This window comes from Triturus cristatus, chromosome 5_2 (genome assembly GCF_964204655.1).
Source record: "Triturus cristatus chromosome 5_2, aTriCri1.1, whole genome shotgun sequence".
NCBI classification, from domain to species: Eukaryota; Metazoa; Chordata; class Amphibia; order Caudata; family Salamandridae; genus Triturus; species Triturus cristatus.
The window spans coordinates 540,422,531-540,444,305 of record NC_140588.1 but is presented as its reverse complement, the minus strand read 5'-3'; the positions used below and the strand labels follow the sequence as shown (position 1 = coordinate 540,444,305).

The window sequence follows — 21,775 nt, the reverse complement described above, 5'->3', positions numbered from 1 at the left end:
ACAGGTGCTTATTCAACTGATCTATGGTGTACATTGGCTTTTCTTTAATATGGGTTTTTGGCCTCTTGTATGTGCTACTAAGTCAACTATAGGGTTTCTAGCAAAAGTCTGTTGGAGAATTCTTCACTGAAGACACCAAATAAGGGATGGTGAGTATCAGTTTTCACAAAGGTTATTAAAAGTTGCACAGCCTGACAAATCTCTCAACATATAACAGAGAATGACTTAACTGATGAGTTACAACCTTGCTTCAGGCAAGATTGTAGTGCTGAAGGAATATGCTACTTACCAGTATGCATCTGTTCTTGGCATGTAGAGCTGCAGATCTATACACTGTGCATAGATCGCCATCTGGTGTTGGCCCCGGATGTTTGCAGTTTGTTTTTCCTCTTGGAAAGTCTTTGGAAGTCACGAGTTCGGTGACTCCTCCTTTGGTTCGTATTGCGCATGGGCTTCGGCTCCATCCTCAGATTGTTTTTCGCCAGCAGGGAAAGATGGAGCGTAGTAGTAACAGTAAAGAAACCCATGTGTGTTGTATCTAAATAAGATAAACTGGAACGGATACAGGTAGCCGGGGAGGCGGGTGGGCGTGTATAGATCTGCAGCTCTACATGCCAAGAACAGATTCATACTGGTAAGTAGCATATTCCGTTCGAGGCATATGAGCTGCAGATTATACACTGTGCATAGATTATATAGCAGTACCCAACCCTAGCGGCGACCACCGGCATCCGTTGCAGTTGTTTGGAACAGTGTTTTTAGTACAGCCTGGCCCACACTAGCTTGTTGCTTGGTTTGCACATCTACACAGTAATGTTTTGTGAAAGTGTGCAGTGTTGACCATGTCGCTGCTTTGCAGATGTCATCTAGTGGTATGTTTCCTAGAAAAGCCATAGAAGCCCCTATCTTCCTTGTAGAGTGGGCTTTAGGGGGCACAGATAGCGTTCGTTTTGCTTTGTGGTAGCAAATCTGTATGCATTTTACAATCCACCTAGCTATCCCTGATTTAGAAATAGGGTTGCCTTTATGTGGTGGAGAGAAAGAGACAAAAAGCTGTTTGGTTTTTCTGAAAGGTTGTGACCTTTGGATGTAGTAAAGTAAAGCCCTTTTAACATCCAGTGTGTGTAAAGCCCGTTCCGCAACGGTTTGAGGTTGTGAGAAAAAGACTGGTAATTCTACCGACTGGTTTAGATGGAATGGAGAAATGACTTTGGGTAGAAATTTTGGGTTGGTGCGGAGTACAACCTTGTTCTGATGCATTTGGAGAAAAGGTTCCTGTATAGTGAGTGCTTGTATTTCACTAACCCTTCTGAGGGAAGTGATGGCCACTAGAAAAGCTGTTTTCCATGTGAGAAATTGGAGCTCACATTTATGTAATGGTTCGAAAGGGGGTCCCATTAACCTTGTGAGAACTATATTCAAGTTCCAGACAGGTGAGGGTGGTACTCTGGGTGGAATTACTCTTTTGAGGCCTTCCATAAAGGCCTTGATGGCAGGCACCCTGAAAAGTGATAGGTGCTGCCTGTTCTGTAAATAAGCAGCAATTGCTGCGAGGTGTAACCGAATTGAAGTATATGCTAGGTTACACCTTTGTAGATGGAGTAAGTAACATATGATGTGCTGTATGGACACATTTAAAGGATTGATTGTGTTGTTGTGGCAGTAAACAACAAACCTTTTCCACTTTGCAGCATAGCATGCCCTAGTAGTAGGGCGTCTAGCTTCCCTGATAATATTCATGCAATCAGGGGGAAGGTTAAGGTATCCGAATTCTAGGACCTCAGGAGCCAGATCGCAAGGTTGAGCTGAGCTGGGTCCGGGTGTCTGATTTCTCCATGGTTCTTGGTTAGGAGGCATGGTGAGAGGTGCAGCTTTTGGTGTGGTACTACCGTGAGTTCCAGCAGTGTGGTGTACCACGGTTGTCTGGCCCATGTTGGAGCTACTAGGATCAGTGTTAGGGAATGCTGTTGTAGCTTTCGCACCACTAATGGAATTAGTGGGAGAGGTGGAAAAGCGTATGCAAATTTGTTTGACCAGTTCATCCATATCGCATTGCCTTTGGACAATGGGTGTGGGTATCTGGCGGCGAAGCTTGGGCATTTTTTGTTTTCGTGGGTGGCGAAGAGGTCTATCTGTGGATGCCCCCACATCTGAAAGAACGGGTGAAGAACCTGTGGGTGAAGTTCCCACTCGTGGATCTGCTGCGTTTGTCTGCTGAGCATATCTGCCATGGTGTTTTGGACTCCTGGGACGTGTTGGGCCAGGAGAAAGATTTTTTGTGGAAATGCCCATCTCCATATGCTCTGTGCTAATTGAGAGAGCTGTGGAGAGTGTGTGCCCCCCTGTTTTTGAATGTAGTACATAGCAGTCATGTTGTCTGTGCGAATGAGGACTGCCTTGCCTGAAATCTGCGTCTGGAAGGATTTTAGGGCGAGGAAGATTGCCAGTAACTCCAGATGGTTGATGTGGAGTAACTTCTGTTGCGGCGTCCATGTGCCCTGTACTGTGAGATGTAACAGATGAGCTCCCCAGCCGGAGAGCGATGCGTCTGTTAGGATTATTTGTGGGACCGGGTCCAGGAACGGTCGACCTCTGGAAAGGTTTGTGGTGTTCCGCCACTGCAGAGAGCGATGGGTGCCACCGTCTACCAACACCAGATCTCTCAGTTGCCCCTGGGCCTGGTTCCACTGGCGCGCTAAACACTCTTGGAGCGGACGCATCTGGAGTCTTGCATAGGGCACTATGAAGATGCAAGAGGCCATCATCCCTATCAGTCGCATAAACACTCTTGCTGGGAGAGAGTGTTGACATATGAATTTTTGACGCAGAGCCTGTATATTTGCAATCCTGGCAGGATTGGGATAGGCTATGGCTTTTGAGGTGTCTATGGTGGCACCGAGGTATTGTTTTGTGTGTGATGGTACCAGGTGGGATTTTTGGTGGTTCACCGTAAAACCTAGCTGGTGAAGTAGTTGGATTGTAGCGGCGGTGTGTTGCACACATTGTTCGTAGGACGTGGCTTTTATTAGCCAGTCGTCCAGATACGGGAAGACTGTGAATGTGCTGTCTTCTGAGGTGTGCAGCCACTACTGCTAGGCACTTGGTGAATACCCTTGGTGCTGTTGTTACCCCGAACGGGAGCACCTTGAACTGGTAGTGTTGCCCGTCCACCACTAATCTGAGGTACTTTCTGTGAGACTGGTGTACTGGGATGTGAAAGTATGCGTCTTTCAAGTCCAGAGTGGTGAGAAAATCGTTCTGGGAGAGGAGTGGAAGAACCTGTTGAAGGGTTACCAAATGGTGTGAATGTATGTAAGTATTTAGAGGTCTGAGATGTAGAATAGGTCGTAGAGTCTCGTCTCTCTTTGGAATCAGAAAGTACAGGGAGTAGACCCCTAAATTTTGTTGATTTATGGGGACCTGCTCTATGGCTTGTTTTTGCAGGAGGGAGATCACCTCCTGTTTTAGTAACGTAGCATGTTCTTGAGACATAGGGCGTTGCCTGGGTGGAATGATTGGGGGGTAGATGTTAATTCTAGGCAATACCCTGAATGAATAATTTGGGTCACCCATCTGTCTGAGGTGATTGTCTCCCAGACGTGAAGGAAATGTTGTATTCTGCCCCCGACCGGAGTGGAATGGTCTGGAGGGAGCGGGGGAAAGTCATTGGGTAGGAGGTGTGGCAGAGCGGGCGGTATTTGTCTTGCCTCTGCCCTTAGTATTATTGCCTCTGTATCCGCCTCCTTGATAACCCTTTGTGAAGGTAGATTGAGGAGGGGATTTGTAGGACGTGGATGCACTATCCGAGGAGTAGCCTCTGCCCGTGCCCCGAAAGGAAGAGCGGCGAAAAGAGCGCCTAGGAGTGTGTGACTGTGGGGCTCCCATGGATTTCGCCGTGTCAGTATCTTTTTTCATCTTTTTCGAGGGCTTCATCAACTTTTGGGCCAAATAGATGATCTTGGTCGAATGGGTGGTTCAATATAGAGGCGTGTACCTCGGGTTTAAAACCTGAAACTCTGAGCCAGGCATGGCGACGGAGGACACTGGTGTGTATGGCCCTGGAGGCTGCATCTGCTGCATCTAGGGCACAGCGTATAGAGGTATTAGTTATTATTTTTCCCTCTTTGATCAATTCATTAGCCCTGTTCTTGTATTTTTCAGGGAGATGATGGTCTCTAACTCATCATAATGCGCCCTGTCGTATCTGGCCAATAGCGCTTGCGTGTTGGCTATACGCCATATATTGGTGGCTTGTGACGCAGTGCGCTTCCCTGACGCGTCTAGGAGCTTGGACTCTTTGTCAGGTGGTGGTGCTTCGCCTGACGCCTGAGAATTTGAGCGCTTCCTAGCTGTAGATACCACTAGGGAATCCAATGGTGCAGGGCCTTTAATGTATGAAGGGTCTGTGTGTGCGGCTTTGTATTTTTTCTCTATACGGGGGTTTAGGACCCTGGCCCTGACTGGGTCTTTAAAAACCTCTGGTGCATGTTTAATTACTCCCTTTAACATAGGTAGAATGGCAGTAGACCTATGTGCATTGTCAAAGGTGTCTAGGAGAAAATCTTCCTCCACTGGGTCAGTATGTAACTCCACCCCGTGGTAGTGTGCCGCCCTTTGTAATAGGTGGTGAAAGCCTAAGGAATCTTCAGGTGGGGATGGCCTAGATGGGTAAAGGTCATCCTGTGGGACATCTGGGATGTCCGGATTGTTATAGTCGTCCCATGGGTCTGGAGATCCAGTAGGGGTGGGGTCTTGTGGCACATCTGCTGGATCATAATAAGGGTCTCCTAAATCTTCTGGGACAGGAGACAAGGTTGGGGAACGATGAGGCAGGGGTGGGGAGGGGTGGGGAGGGTGGAGGAGGTGGAGGAGGTGGGGAAGGCACTCTGAAAGGGGAGGTAGCAGTGTCTTTCCTCTTTGGAGGTGGAGGTGGAGGTGGAGCTGGTTTGTCCAAGTGTCTCTTTTTTGAAGACAATGTCAAATGTCCAGTTTTTGGATCCTTGGTGAGTGTCTTTTGCAGAGGATCCAGTGTGAAAAGTTCTTGCGACACTGGTTGTTCGGTCGGCGCCGAAGTTTTCGGGGCCGACGGCTTTTTAGGCTTGTCTAAGCCGTGCTTCTTTGGGACCTCCGATTTTTTGGTCGGTGCCGAAGAAGGCTTTGGCACGGGAGTGTCGGTGCCGAGGGCCTTGTGATGTTTGGTTGGCACCATAAGGGCAGGTTTCGACACCGAAGGCTTTGGTACTGGGTTCGGTGTGGAGATGGAGGCCGATCTTTTCTTCGGTGCCGAAGGCTGGCTCGAGCCCGAGCTGCCGGAAGGCTTAATAGGCTTCTTTACCGGGCCCGAAGGTGGGGTGTGAGAAGCAGTATCCCTGGTCTTGCCTAGGACCGAAGGCGAAGGTGTGACCGAAGCCTTTTTGGGTATCGGCGTGGGTGTGGGAGGGGGTATTGTACTCACGACCCTCTGCACCGGGGTGATGTCCTCCACATCCGAGTCGTCGGCCTCGGAAACACTGACAAGGTCGTCGTCCTCTTCTTCGATGTTCTGCTGTCCCGGAGCTTCGACGTCGTCCCCGAAGATGTCCACTGGAGCGGAGGTCGAGGAGTGCGCCATGTTGCGTCTAGCCCGTCGATCTCGAATAGTCTTTTTAGAGCGAAAAGACTTGCAGGCGGGACAGTCTCGGGCCTCGTGTTCAGGGGAGAGGCAGAGGTTGCACACCTTATGAAGATCGGTGTGGGGAAACTTGGACCCACATCGAGGGCACTTCTTGAAGGGAGTTCTTTCCATCAGCCGAGACCGGAGCCGGAATAGGCCCGAAGGACACCGTCGACGACCGGAATCGAAGAAGTGCCGAAGAGAAGGTGATTAAGATGATTTATTATCTGAAGGAGCTCGATGAGCGAGGATTTTTGCGCCGATCGTTGAACTGGAAAAGTTCGGAACCGGAGCGCGAAGTATTACATCCGAGCCCGATGGCGGAAAAAAACAATCTGAGGATGGAGCCGAATCCCATGCGCAATACGAACCAAAGGAGGAGTCACCGAACTCGTGACTTCCAAAGACTTTCCAAGAGGAAAAACAAACTGCAAACATCCGGGCCCAACACCAGATGGCGATCTATGCACAGTGTATAATCTGCAGCTCATATGCCTCGAACACAACTCTGGTCTACTTGTTCTTCTTGACTTATTTGCTATCTTCAACACGGTGAACCATGCTACATTTATTAATATTCTCAAAACGAATATGTGCATCCATGCCACAAGTCCTTAATTGTTTCATTTATAATCCAACTAAACAATCCCATTTGATTCAACTTAGCAGTGCTTCTCAATTCTGTACCCTTGTCACAGGTCTTTCCTCAAAGCCTCACAACTTTACCAAAAAACCCAGGAATTGTCTATAATCAATGTGCTGACGATAAGTAGCCCTACCTTAAGAACTCTTTGCAAACCAAACTGCCAGGTTTCTTGCCCTTACATAAAAAAAATTACCACTAACTCATCATCTGCAACAGAGCCCATCTAAGGATGAGTTTCTCCTCAGTTCTACAACTCATACTAATAAACCAACCAATCAATCAATCAGCATTTGTAAAACACAACTCTGTCAACCCTAGGGGTATCGATGCGCTGTATCTCCGTCAAAAAGCCAGGGCTTAGTCTCTTTCTGAAGTCTCCCAGCAATGTGGATGTACAGAGCTGGAGGGGGAGGTCATTCCAGATCTTGGCTGCAATGTATGCGAAGGAGAAGCCGCCGCTGCAGGTACAGCAGATGCTGGGGGGGTGTACGATGGCGACTGAAGATTACAGTTAATGTCTGGCGTGTTGGTGGAAGTTTAGTCAGTGGTTGAGGTAGACAGGTCCTAGTCATAGAGAGTTTTGTAGGTGTGTGTGAGGATCTTGCCAGTAGAGGTCTCTCAGGAGGGGTGGGTGATGTGTGTTTGTTTTGGGAGGTCCAGGATGTGTCTGGCCATGGTGTTCTGTAAGGCCATGAACATGCAGTTAAGCCTGTTCCTGGAAAAAAATAACATACTGGACTGCTCTCAATATGGGTTCCGTGCTGGGCACAGTACGGAGTCAGCTTTGATAAAAGCAATGGAAGAGGTCCGTGAGGTTGTTGACCAGGGTGGTTCAGCCATTCTCATTATGCTCGACTTGTCAGCGGCCTTCGATACGGTCCACCACGAGCTGTTGTTGGATCGCCTGTCGAAGGCCGGGGTCCAGGGCTCTGCCTGGAATCTATTGAAATCATTTCTGACAGACAGAATACAAACATTGGACCTAGATGGGGATAGATCTAAACCATTTGCTCTTCCCTGTGGAGCCCTACAGGGATCCTCCCTCAGCCCCACGCTTTTTGATATTTATGTGAAACCTCTGGCTGCCCTTATACGATCTTTCAGCCTACTTCTGACCACTTATGCGGATGATACGCAGATTGTGCTATCCCTACAAAGAGGGAAAGAAGCGGAAATGGCCGCTAGTTGCCAGCATTGTATGGCTGCCATTACTGGCTGGATGTTTGCTAACTGCCTAAAGCTGAACGCAAGCAAAACAGAGGTGATAATTTTCGGAAACAATCATAACCTCTGGACCCCGGCCTGGTGGCCCAGTGAGATGGGCCTCCCGCCTGCACCCGCACTTAAGGTAAGAAATTGGGTGTGATTGTGGATAATACCCTTTCATTTGGGGACCAGGTTAGCAGAGTGGTGTCAACATGTTTTTTCATCCTAAGAACACTGAAAAAAATCAAACCACTCCTTATGGATGAAAGCTTTAGATCTGTAGTTTCTGCTCTAATTCTGTCCCATCTGGATTATTGCAACAGTCTGTATTAGATGATTAATAATAAACATCTTAACAGACTCCAAATGGTTTAGAATGCGGCAGCCAGGCTGCTCACTGGCACTCCAAAGTCCGTATCAATCAGGAAAGGTCTTGACGACCTTCACTGGCTCCCAATTAAACAACGAGCCCAATTTAAGGCTCTTTGCACGGTATTCAAATCCCTGCAGGGATCTGGCCCGAAAGACCTAAGAGAACGTATCCAATGGTACGTCCCTGGGAGACCACTGCGCTCAATGGAAGCAAAGCGGGCAGCCGTTACCAGGGTAAAAAAGGCCAACAAGGGCGGACAGAGCTTTGTGCTCAGAGCCACTAAAGCCTGGAACGAACATCCGTTTTATTTAAGGTCTGCCACTGAACTTTTAGAAAAAATCTGAAGACTTGGCTGTTCTCAGCCTAGTATCCGACAAGGCTCCTGGGGGTGGGGTTTTCCAGGTAAACAGTGTGTAGCGCCAGGACACCTTTGGGTAACAGTGCGCTTTATAAACCTATATAACATAACATAACATAACATATATTCTGGAGCCTTTTGAGGAGCTGGATGGACGTGCCGGTGTAGAGGGTGTTACTGTAGTGTTGCCCGCTTGTGATGAGGGACTGAACAATGGTCTTTCTAGTGTTGGTTGGGATCCATCTGAAGATTCTGCGGAGCATGCGAAGTGTGTGGAAGTAGGAGGACGCGACTGAGTTAACTTGTTGTTTCATGGTCATTTGGCTGTCGAGGATGATGCCAAGGTTGCATACCTGGTGGGCCGGTGTGGGTCCAAGTTATGCAGATAACAAGTTGTGGTCCCATGCGGAAGTGTTCTTTCCGAAGATCAGTGCTTCAGTTTTGTCGGAGTTGAGTTGGAGGCAGTTGTCTCCCATCCATTTGGCTATGTTGGTCATGGCATTGCAGAAGTTGGTTTTGGTGTCAGTTGAGTGTTGTCTGCATTGGAGATTATGTTGAGTCTGGGGATCCAACAACGTCTTCTAGGGTGGTTATTGTGAGAAGTTGGCCTGATATATGCTGTCCACTAGTTATAGTGGGCACCCTGTACCAGTCCAAACAACCCCTTATTGGTTATAGGTTAAAGACAACCTTTATTGAAAGCTATCCTAGTGGTAGCTATGGAGAGCAGCCTTCAGGCTAAGGCTTGAAGGAATGTAAAGCAGCTTGTTTTACCAGTCTATAATCTCTTTAGTTCCTAAATGAAAGATATCCACACCAGGTATATATACAAAATATATGTCTCTTTATGAGAATAGAGGTCAAAACACATAAGTTACACTTCAATAATCACAGTAAAATAGTACAAATACACGTCAGGCCCTAGGGGCGAGCCACACCATATACTAAAATAGTGGTATACGAACCACGACTTACCTAGACACAAGGCCTAGAGCCTGTAGAATCGCTGGGACCCCAAGTAACCACCCAAGGTAGTGACACAGGGGACCCGCGGGAGCAGTGTGCAGTGTGTGAACACGGCCGCGAGCTCCCGTTAGCTTCTATGGGGAAAGTTACAGTTAGATTTTTAAAGATTAGGGACACTTAGAATTGAGTCAGGACCAAACCCTTTGGAACTTAGGAAGTTCTAGGGTCAACACCCACGGGTTCACCGAAGTAATTGTACTCCACCCAGGGATGCCGGTTACATAGTTGCCAAATGGTGTTGGGTCGCGTCGTCGATTTCAATGGAAGCTGGCGAAGAAGTGCTGCTGCCTGGAAGATGCGAAGTGTCCGAAGAGATCCAAGCCTGGATCAAAGATGAGAAGAACCTGAAAGCAGAGGGGACAGAGTCTGGGTCACTAGCCAGTGACCAGTAAGGCGATAGGCAGATGCCCACTGATGTCGGGTGATTTCAGGTGAAAGCGGTGAAGTTTGACTCTTCAGCCACAAGGACCAGGAGGTGTTGAGGACGACCAGGAGTTGGATTCAAGCTGTCCCACGAAGGATGTTGAGTGTTGCAGAGTCGGTGCCCAGATTGGACACAACAACCCTTGGCAACAGCAACCCACGCAAAAAGAGAAGAAATGCTTCGGTGCAGACCAGCAAGGTCTGAGGGACTCACCACTTGGTAGGGAGTCAGGGCACGCCTGGAGCAACCAGGGAAGCCCAAGAAAATTCAAAGTTACCTCCTCAGGGACCCACCACTGAACGGACCAGGGATCACGAAAGGACCTCGAAACAAAATACAAAATGGTGGCCCATGGGTCACTCGGGGTGACTAGGCCGACAATCTTCGGTGGATTCAGTGCTCAAGGTGGGGGCTACAATTAAGCCCAAGCACGACTTCAAGAGACGTTGAGAAGTCAATGCACTTGCAATAGTGCAAGGTGACCAGGAGTTCCGGTTCCACGCTACTCACGAGGGCTGCGGGTCTCAGCTTTGCTGGGGACTCGGGTCGGCCTGTGAGAAATCTGGAAATCCTCTTCCTGGGCTGAAAATACTTCGGAGTCCGGCGGGAGCTTCGGAAATGCAGACCGGCAAATTGCTTTGTTGGTGCCTGCCAAGCAAGGGAGTCACTCCTTGACCCCAAGGGAGATTTCTTCAATCCTCTAGTCTTGAGTAGAGCGTTGAAGTTCCAGGATTCAGCTTCGGAGTTTCGGCCAGGGATATCTAAAGTTCTGGTTACAGAGGTTCTTTACTTATACCTAAGGAAGGGGTTGGACTAGCTCTGGGGACCCACCTATGGGAGGGTTTGGAAAGAGGGGTGGCTACACCCATTTCCTTTGTCCAGTTTCGCACCAGAGCAGGAGCTGGAAGCCCCTGAATCTGTTTGAGCTGGACTATGCACAGGAACACCAAATGTGCACCCAGTGCAGGATTTCAAAGTACTCAGAGAGTGCTCCCACCCAGCCCCAATACACATAAGCCTGTCTGGTAGGTGGTTACACCTCCCTGTGACAGGAAGCCTCTTGTCCAGGCCTCCCCTGCTGGAGTTTCGGTCAGCAGCAGGAGGCCAGACCCGTGTCTGTGGTGGCTGCAGCATCCATTTTGTGATGCCAGGGCTCTGTTAAGTTTCTAACGGGTAACTCAGTACTGCCATGTCTATCCCTCTAGAAGTGTGGGATCATACTTCCACACCAGTCACTGGTGTGGGGGTATGATTCCAAGGTGTTTGACACCAAACACGACGTGTTTCTGTGCAGCCAGTCCAAAGTTAGCATTTACCATTTGGTTATAATGTACTTAAGAGTATATGGTCAGGCTGCACTACTGACAACCCAGGAGGATTGATTCCGAAGGCTGCAGAGGGGCTCAGCTAATGCCTGGGCACCCTCTCACATATAACCAAGCACCCTGCCTTCAGGATTGATAAGGCCTGTCATTAAGGTGACTGATAGGTTTGTATGTGCAGTATATGGTGAGGTATAATGAACCTATATCTCAGTAAGGGGTGCATGCACCACCTTACCCAGTCTGCAATAGCAGACCTATGGAGTCATTTTGGGTGGCTTTCCAGGGGTGGCATAATACATGCTTCAGCCCCTGGTAGTACCTGGGGTACCTATGCCCTGGGTACATAGTATACTTTATTATAGGGATTTATAAGGGCACTCCAGATCCAATCAGTAATGTACATAAAGTACATGCAATCAATTTAGAGATGAAGAAGCTAGGCTGGGGCCCTGAATAGCAGGGTCCCAGCCAGACTAAAGTCGAAAAACAGTGAAACACCAGCAAAAAGTGGGGGTATACATGTGAAGCAGATCATACTCTCCTACAGTCATGTAGATGTTGAACAGGGTGGGGCTGAGGGTTGATCCTTGTGGTACGTCACATATGATGACTTCGGGTGTGGAGGTGAAGGGAGGCAGTTGGATGCTCTATGTGCATTCTGTGAGGATGCAGGCGATCCACTTGAGGGTGTCTTGGCGTATGCCTATGTTGTGGAATGACTGTGTCGTGGGAGATTGTTGAACGTCAGAGAGAGGTCGAGGAGGATCGGGGGTCACCATTTCTGCATGGTTGAGGAGTGTTCTGGTGTCCTCTCGGAGGCAACCAGCACAGTCTCAGTGCTGTGGTTGGCACAAAATCCTGAATATACCACAAATATACCACAAAATCCTGAATATACCAATTCATTCCTCAATTGATTCTTCGACTGGAAACCCAGTATCACTAATGGCACAAAACATCAAGATTTCACCCTGGACAAAAACTTTATGTGGCTATTTACAAAAAGTAAATTACACGAATGGGTAATTTTTATGTGTAAATTCCCTCTTACACTTTTGGGTATCTTGACTACTTTTTGCTATGCAGAAAATACAAAAGGAAAGTTACTCAAAAGTAAAGACATATGTATCCACCCCTGAAAAATGGGGTGAGGCTAAATTTACAAGAGTGAGTTACCACTAAAAAAAAAAAAATCAACAATAGTAAGTCTAGCACCACACATGGGCAGCCACTGGCACTGAAAAATAATGGAGTTAGGGACTTAAAATAAAACACCATGGTAAATAATGTTAAAATAAATTAAAATATTTAGAATAGCTAAAAATATAAATAAATATTATATTTTTATTTGGTTATAAAACATTTAATATATTTTCTATCATTTAAAAATTAATGTAAAAATACTTTAGATTATATTAATTGTACACATCACTGCTTAAAATTATTAATGCATAATATTTTTCTTTTTACTTAAGGTGGGAATTTACTTTTTTATTTAAACTTAAAAAAAAAAATATTTTAATTTAATATATTTACATCAAAGATTTGTTTAAAAAAATGTATTCAACGCGCTGTAGCATTGTTTTTTTAGTTGAAAATTTAAACGAAATATCTAACAATTATTTACATTCGTATTTAACATGGAATATGTTTACCAACATTTCTGAATCTAATAAACTTTTTTAAATGTTCCCTATACTTACCAATGCTGGGATCTCTGCCCTAACTGTGGAGTCTCCTTATGGCAAAGTATAGAGAAAATGAAAAAAGTTTATTTGCCATAAAAAAAAAAATGGTATTAATATTTTTATTTGATAATTTAATGTAAATTGCTTCTTTCACGCCTGGGGCAGACTGAGTCCAACTCAGGGCTGCGCAACACCACCTATGGGAGCACTGGTCTGAAAACTTCCAGATCCTGCCTGATACCTGGGGAAATTCTAAAGGTTAAAAATTGGCAGGTTCGAAGTATCCATTAGAAACATATTAATGAGGAATGGAAATTAGTATCCCATCATCCCAATTCTTAGTCATCATGTTTTAGCTTTTTTAGTTGCCAATATGGTCTGGAGGTTTTCATCAGGACCGAATTATCTCTGTATTTTCCATATTTTAATCTTCTTTGTGTATAGTCAATACATGAACCAAAATAAACAAAACCAAAGCATTCAAAGATACTCACTCGGTATCTGGTATCAGGGTTTTTCCCTGTTCTCAGAAGCAAGGGACCTCATAATGGAGGAAAGAGAGCATCTGTCAAGGGATCATTATCTCTGTCATTTACGCCCCTCTTTCTTCTTGCTGAGAGATGCTAATGACAGGCATTAATCCCTGCAAACTATAACAGTCATATTTGCATCCTTCAGATCCAACCATGTTAACTAGTCATCTTTCTTCAATACATCCCATAGAAGAAGGATCCATTCCATCTTTTGAATTATTCTATCATTTCAAATTCTTTAATTTAACAGGATTCATCCTTTTGTTTATTTTCTACCAAAAATAATTAGCCAACAAAATAACTCGGCACCCGAGTCTGAACAAACGCGTCTTTTGGACAGATCTCCTATGCATCCTGATTGAAAACGTCTGCACTGACACTGACCTCTCTACAACTCTTCAGCTCCATACCTGAAAGTCCTGAAAAGTCTCTCAAAACTGATTATCTTGAGCTATTGTTCTCAACTTTCCTAAAAACATGGCAAGTCTGCAACCCAGTTTTAATGTGGTACCCAAATGGTCTCAATCACCACACACTTAAAGCCGTTCTTGTCCTTTGTTTTTCTCTAGTACCTCAACTGTGGTTCCTCTGACTCCTTGGGGAAAATGTAAGCAGTCTGCGGTCCCTAAAAGCACCTATAACCCCACATGAATGATACTTGGGTATTGCGGTCTGATGGGCAGGGGATAGAAAACTGTTTGGCCAGCCCAGCAAATACCTTGACATTAACATTTTTACTCATGTCACTTTGGGCTTTATATGGTAATAAAGTTTCCCATATTTCTCATCAATTCCTTTAGAAAACGGTCATGCATTATGCCAATGAAAAATCTTCTGTTTCAGCTAGTTCAACTACCTTATGATCAATTTACATCAACATACTTTGTGCCTTTTCAAACAAGTGCAGCCTTGGAATTACCAAAGAATACACAGCTCTTTGAACCTACTGTCTCAATTCATCTACATTCACGTGAAGTCTGAGCTACATCAGGTTGCATAAAAAGTGAATACTGTCTTTAATCACATGATTAGAACATTCTGAAAAAAACATTCGTCTTAAAATAACTGTCTCCCTTTCACATTCAAACAAATTAGCTCAAAAGTAATGTACCAAAATCTAGATGCTCTAAAAAAACTTTTCCACTCTACAATCATATCCTAAATTGTTATGTATCCTAAATACAATGAATTCACAAGCCTGCCTTTCTTACACAGTACCAGTAAAGTACTTACCTGAGCATAAGCAGCAATAAAAGAAGTAAGATGGATGCATTTGTATTTGGTTTTTATATATTCAGAAAGTTTGTGAAAAAATCTAGAAAATTGTATTGGATGTTTACTGTTTCAAAGGCAAAATAAAAAGAGTCCGGTATAATATTAGCCTCTATGCCTTGCCATAACATTTTAAAAACTCTTTAGATCTACACTAGAATTTACATGCTACTATGGCCAGTTGAGGGGCTCGCTATGGACAATTCTTTACTGGTGGAACATGCCCATTGAAAGAACTCACAATGCGCTTAAATTGTTTAGATCTGTCTGTTGTTTTCTTTGCAATCCAATTGTTCACAAAACATTCAGCACATTGTTCGATCTTATGAAATTTTACAATCCTTCTGCAGTAGAATATATCAATCACTCAAGAGGGAACAAAGTCAAATATTTCAGCAGAACTAACCAAAAAAGACTGAGAATAATGGCTTCAGCATCACATATCGAACAAGAGAGCACATTCCTGGCCTTCACTATACCGTATGAGATTAACGCTGCCAAACCCTGTAATCTAGTAGGTCGCAAGAAAGACAAATTTTAACTTTTCAGTCGATCAAGGCACAAGGGTGTACATATGAAATGTCAAGACCAAGTTAAGGATTGGGGAATCACAAACGGTTTGTAAGGGACTGTGGGTATCAAAAATGTAACAACAGCATTTCAATAGGAAAATGAAACAAGTACGGTTGATAAAACAAATGCAAAAACGGTAAAAAGGCTGACAAATAAGCTCTTGGCGGGCCCACTACATGACTGTTCTGGGTCACAAAACAAACAATACAACATCCAACAGCCAGGGTTGTAAACAATCTGTCTTGTGGACTTAACACCAGGCTACAAATTTGTCCCAGTGCCTATTGAAAACAGACTTGGTGGAAGGGTGCCTGGCACTAAGAACGCACTTAACTGCTGCAGCTCAATCTCCACACATGGGGGTGGAGTTTAAAAACAGTCAGTTGAAAGACTGCAGCAACAGAACATGCTCCTGATATGGTAGTCTATTCGGCAGGCAAATTTTCATACCAAGCAGTTCCTGGCCCAATCTGAAGCCACTAGGATGACTTCTGCCCAGTGGTTTCAAATCTTTTTCAGAACCTGGGGGAGGAGAGGCGGTGCGAGAAAGAGTACAGCATTCCAGTGTTCTTTTCCATCGAGAATACATCTCCTAGTGAGTATTTTCGTGGAAACTCCAACACAAAAAACATATGACACTGCACTTACTAGACGTTGGCAAAAAAAATCTAGCAAGGGCTTTCCCTACTGTAGGAAGATGTCCTGCGGCACCTCAGGATGTAGATGCTATTCATGATCTACCAAATGCCATTAGCTGAGCTCATCTGCCCTGGCATTCAAGGATGCCCACCAAGTGGATCACAACCAAGAAACTATCTTGATGCTCCAGGGGGTCAGAGCCAACTGGTACACGACCCAGAAGTACACTTTGCCCTTTTTATTGCAGTGCCACATGGAGGTGGTGTTGCCCATGGGAGTCTGCAATAGCCTTCCTTTGATGAGAGTTTGGAAGGCCTTCAATGCCAGACAAACAGCCTATAGCTCCAATAGATTGGCATAGTGCTGGATTTTCACATGAGATCAGAGTCCTCTGATGTCCACCTCCCCTTGATGACCTCCCCAACCCAGCAGTGATGCATCAATCAACACCGGTTCCTCTAGGTGGGGAAGGAATAGGGGTCTGCCACTTGTCTAACTAAAGTTGAGTAGCCACCACTGCAGAGTATGTGAAGTCTCCTTTAAAATTTAAACACCATCCAGTTGCTCAGGACCAGGGCATACAGGATTTAGGCCAGCACGAGTATTTTGAATGTTTCCTTCTGCAGGAAGCCATTCAGAAGACGAAGATATAAGATGGGCCGAAGACCTACATCCTTCTTTGGCACAAGGAAATAGCAACATCAGCAACCCTCCCAGATATCGGAGTCCAAGACCCTCTTGCTGGGTCCTTGAGATGGCACCTATTGCAACAGACTGGACAGGTGTCCCCCTGAGATTCTTACTGATTCGAACAGATTGTCATCCTGGGAGGAAATACTGGATCCTGCCTCCCTGCTCATGTAGGCCTGCATGCTGCCTGCCAGAGCCATGTCCCCAACTTTGTGAGGACAGGGGTGATTGCAGCAGTGGATGCGAAGACTGAAGCTGCCTATTCGCCAGCCCCCTGCAGTATAATCTGAATTTCCTAATCTTGAAAGGAAACTGAACCATAGGTTTGACCATAAAGTAAATGGAGCCTTAACTTATCACTGTTGTCTCAGGTTTTTCAGGACACTAGCGCCAAGATGCCATTTGGCAGGAGCACACTTTACAAACCCTATAAAGGCAACACGCTATACTTTCTTCACAATGTTCTAAGGCAGAATCAGCTTTATCACAAAACAAGTTCTATGAGAGAGGCCGCATATATTTTAAGAAAGTATCCCTAAAAAATATGCATATGCCTGCCTTGGGTATTTTTTCGAACAAGATACATGTAGAATTGTAAGAACCTGGCAATATCTAGCACTGGGGAATACAAGATCATTTACACCATGCAATTTTCATTATGTAAAAGTGAGTTTACCTTTACAATGATCAATTCATTGTCTTTTCTTTTTGACAAAACTGAGAAATATAGCCTTGTTTTCTAATAAAGCTCAACTATCAGAAATTGACAAATTCCACATATACAGGACCAAATTACAACCCCAACCCCTTAGGGAAGAAAGTTATTTTAAACAGCAATTATTATTAATTTATGCCATGTATACAATGAGATCTGCAATACATACAACTTAGTAGGAGGCTAAAGGTAGAGAGACAGTAAACAAGTTCATGTTTATCACCCATGAAGGCTTAAATAATTATTTGTTGATAGTTTTATTAGTTCGCCACACAAACCAAACATAGTAAACTTACCAAAGCCTGCAGTTTAGGACATTGTATGGAAAACTGGATCAATGTATTATCTGTTATCTATTTAGAGATGAAAAGGAAAAAACAATATTAAAGGTAAGTAATGTAAAAAAAAAAAGACTAATTTTGTTTTTTACATTCAAAACTATGAGGTTTGGCTACTGAGTAATGCTGCATATCATTATCTGGTATTTATTGCAGTTCTGGGGACAAATGCTGCACTGGGAGCATCAGCATATGGCATACATACTACATAACACAAAGACACTCCATAGACAACAAAGTGGTAGCTGTTGCCAGCAGCTTTGGCCACCACAGTGCAGCAGCTACCACCGATTACGGAAAGTGTTGTAGTGTTAGGCGGATACTCCCCCTGTTGTGCATCCCGATAAAGGAGGACTCAGTGGATCATTCCACGTCAGACACCGCATAGACACTTTTCACCAAAAGATGTATATTGTTGTATATATAAATGCTACAATGTAAGAAACTATAATTTATTTGAGTCTTATTGTATGGGAATTACAAATTATGCATAGTTTGACAACTTTGCTTTACAATATTTCTTAATACGTAGAAACAAGATAAGTAGACACATAAGTTATATATATTAGCTTTAAACAGGTTGATAACATTAACAATCATCCGAACAATGTGCAATGTTGTAAATTCATATTATTGGATTAATACTAGTTATGCTCAACTGAGACTAACATTGCAATAAATAATTACAATATTTACAGGGATAAATGACTCCACTAAAAATATGTTGGTTACCATTGGAACAATAATTAAGATGTTTTCCGCAAGGGAGCTTTTCATTTCACAGCACCAAATATTTTCTGATGTACAATACAGATACTTTTGCTTCCAGAAAAGCGACATGTCCAGAGTGGCACAAACTACAATGAAAGTTTACATATGCCCAATCAATCACTCAAATCTAACAACCAACAGTGCCCACTAAAAAGTATTATTGTGGTGGTGCAATAAGATTCCAAAGCTTGAACCCTTTGAATACTAGGCTGTAGGAGGGACTGTGGTATCCTAGGACTAAAAGTGAGGTAAATAGTGCCCAATTAAACCTACACATACAAAGAAAAGTGACAATGTGCAGTATTTTGACTGAGTGGACATTGAAAAGCATTATACACAATACACATTTCAAAGCACATCATGTAAACAGTCATAACTCAGGTATATATAGTATGTAAAACACTATTACGAGGGGCCTAGATAATTTCTAGTGTGGGGAAATAACAGGAAGTACACTTTCAAGAGAGTAACATTAGGAAATCAAGATTTCCACAACATTTTTCACAAGTTTTACCCCCATTTTTTCACACAGAGATTCTGATTGCTTTCAGTATGAAAATGAACAATTTGGTATTTTGATGGGCCTTGGAATTCAATATACTCTTCCAATGGAATTTAGGGAACACAGGTAAAATGCATGCATGTGGGGAAATTCTTTCCTGAAATGGTTGCTACACGGTTAACAAACTGCATATTTAGTCAATTTTGTAAACCATTCACCTACCCTTAAAAATGACCTATGCACAAATGCCGAATGTCTGGGCTAAATGTAGCTAACATATAGTTTTGGCCAGGCATAATATTTTTTTCTGACAACTAGGAAAGAGCATGTTCTGTCTCACCAGAATGCATTCTTCTAGATCCATCTTTTCAAGCTCATGGCAATTCTGAAAGAAGACAAAAAGAGGGAAACTTTTAATAGTCCAACCATAATCTCAATTCTAAAAGTATTTACAAATTTTAAGAAAGCAAATGAGGTCCCTTAAATGCCATATAAATATTGCACACCTAAAAGCAATGAAGGCTTGAAAAACCACATAAAGGAACAATTTAGATCACTTACTATCCTTATACAATGGTGCACCTGCGGAATGGCATTTTGTGTCATAACACCTAATTTAACTAATAGTGAGACTGAAATAGGCAACATTCCCTAACTGCGTGAGCAGAGGCTTCTATAAAAACACAACTGTATGAGGTTGAATGGCCATTGAGTGATCAGTAATACATGCCCTGAACGCTAGCTGACCAAACGAGCACTGCTGGCGTGCGTCAATGCACTCAACGGGAGGACCATTCTGCACCGGCTGCACCTTCCACACCATCTGTACCACCATGCACTCCATCAAGCAGACGAACACCACACTGATCACCTGCCAAGCCGCACCCGAACGGGAACACCAGCTCCAATGTATACTTCTCAATATGCACACGATGTGCAAGCACACCACCAAACTCTGGGACCTCATCAACATCCTTGCACCCGACATCTTCCTCACCAAAACCTGGCTAAAACCTGCATCTGTACTGGACAATACCACAGTAATACCTGATGGATACAAAATCACCCACGAGGACCGCCCCAACAAACCAGGAGGAGGAATCGCCATCATTCATAAAGAGACCATCCAGTGCACCACAAACAGGAAAAAAACACCACCCACATAGAACACCTCAATTTCAAGCTCCTCACGGACGGCATCAGGGGCACCCTCACATATTGACCCCCGCGCCCAAGCTTCTGCAACTCCATTGCAGATTTTGCCAGGCCACTCGCTCTGGACTCCAACAACTATAGCCTACTCGATGACCTAAACTTCCACCTTGATGATCTCAACAACACCAACACCTCCAGCCCCCTTGACAGTATAAACAACCCGGGAGAATCCCAACTTGTCAGCGACCCCACTCATTATGCAGGACATACTCTTGACCAGATCTTCACCTCCAGGCCCTCATCATCAGGCGACTGGACTATGGCAACACTCTTTATGCAAGAATCGCTGTATATCTCCTACAAAGACTTCAGACCATACAAAACGCTGCAGCCAAAGTCGTCCTCAACCTCCCACGACAAACCCACATCACACCGCACCTCAGACAACCCCACTGACTCCATACACAGAAGAAATGCATATTCAAGCTGCTACCCCACACACAAAAAGCCACTCACAACCAAGGACCCACCTACATCAACCACGTCTTCAAGTTTCACCACCCACCCAGAAGACAGCGCTCTGCCTCTCTAACACATGTATATTTCCATTATTTTATATTCTGTATTTTAACAACCACATTCAATTTAGGCCTGCATTTTCCTTACTTTGCTTGAGTCTGTTCTCATGGAAATGCTTTGTAAACTTGCAATGTGAAGAGAAACTATATTGCATAGGGAGAGTTCACATTCGCATACTACGACTGTTAGCAACAATTTAGTTACTGTGGCAACATCTGCCATGAGAAACTGCCCTCTTGAACTCACTCGTGCTTATGCAAAAGTACTATTGTTTGAGAGTTATACACAATGGATGGTTCAACAGCTTTTTGCTATCTGTCTTCTTTATGCTACATACCAATCTCCCTATATGAACTGACCAATGGACTGAGTGGTCTGACCAGATGAGGTGACCCAGGAGGTGTCACCCCGGAACTTGAGGATTATATTATGCGTTGATGTGACGGGAGAAATTCTTTGGACTTACTCTTCACCCTTTGGGTAGAGCTTTTTGGAACTTCCTTGCAGACTCTATTGGCTTTACTTTCAACTGATCATATGCTGTAGTGCTATTCTTGGATTTCTTCCCCTCTCATGGGAGGGTACTTGTGAGCTGTCATGGCTCATGTCCCTTCCTGAACTTTACCAGAGCTTTGGTAATTAATGACAAACTAACATTTTGATTTGACTATCTTGTACTCTTCAGTCTTAAATTCCTGATATTGTGTATTTACGCCTTATAATTATGATAAATCTAACCTTAACTAAATCCTGTTTCTGTCTCTCCATGATTTGTCTCCATTAATAGATTGTGCATTCCAATTGAGGTATTGATGGTTTGAGGAAATTCTAATAGAGAGATCTCTGGATAGTAGATACTAATGTTATTATTCTGCATAGCTCTAACAGAATAAGTGGTTTGTATGATCTTGGTTCGACTGAATTTCTTCAGGAGATTTGGTCTATCAGTGATAATACTTTACTGGTCTAGCTTAGTCCTGAGAGTTATATACATGAATCTAATTACGAGTTTATAGGTTAGTTACCCAATTCCTGGTCCTCATTGGATAACTGGAGTTGGATCCCCTATGTCCAACCCCTCTCGGCAATAAGCAAGATCCATCCGAGGATTAAGTTAATGAGAACTAAGGCAAGTGATAAAAAAAGAAAGATTGTGATCAAAAAGGGCCCAGTGATGCTACAACAATAATTCTGGTAGTGTGTCATATGGTTTAGCTATCCAATTAAGTTAGGATATGGGTTGGGGGGGGGGGGGGTCACTACTGAGATCCCTATTGAAATTCACTATCCAAAGATTGCTCACTCCAGC

At 44.2% G+C, this 21,775-nt stretch overlaps 1 protein-coding gene across 1 annotated transcript in view; it reads right to left on the bottom strand.

The window, feature by feature from the left end:
* Positions 1–21,775, bottom strand: part of FBXL2 (F-box and leucine rich repeat protein 2) — a 393,398-nt gene that overhangs the window by 30,712 nt on the left and 340,911 nt on the right. Inside the window, exons 12-13 of the mRNA XM_085607622.1 lie at positions 19,073–19,117; positions 17,418–17,474 (exon numbers count right to left, since the gene is read on the bottom strand). Of these exons, the coding sequence (XP_085463748.1) occupies positions 17,418–17,474; positions 19,073–19,117 (102 nt within the window). The remainder of the gene's footprint in view (positions 1–17,417; positions 17,475–19,072; positions 19,118–21,775) is intronic.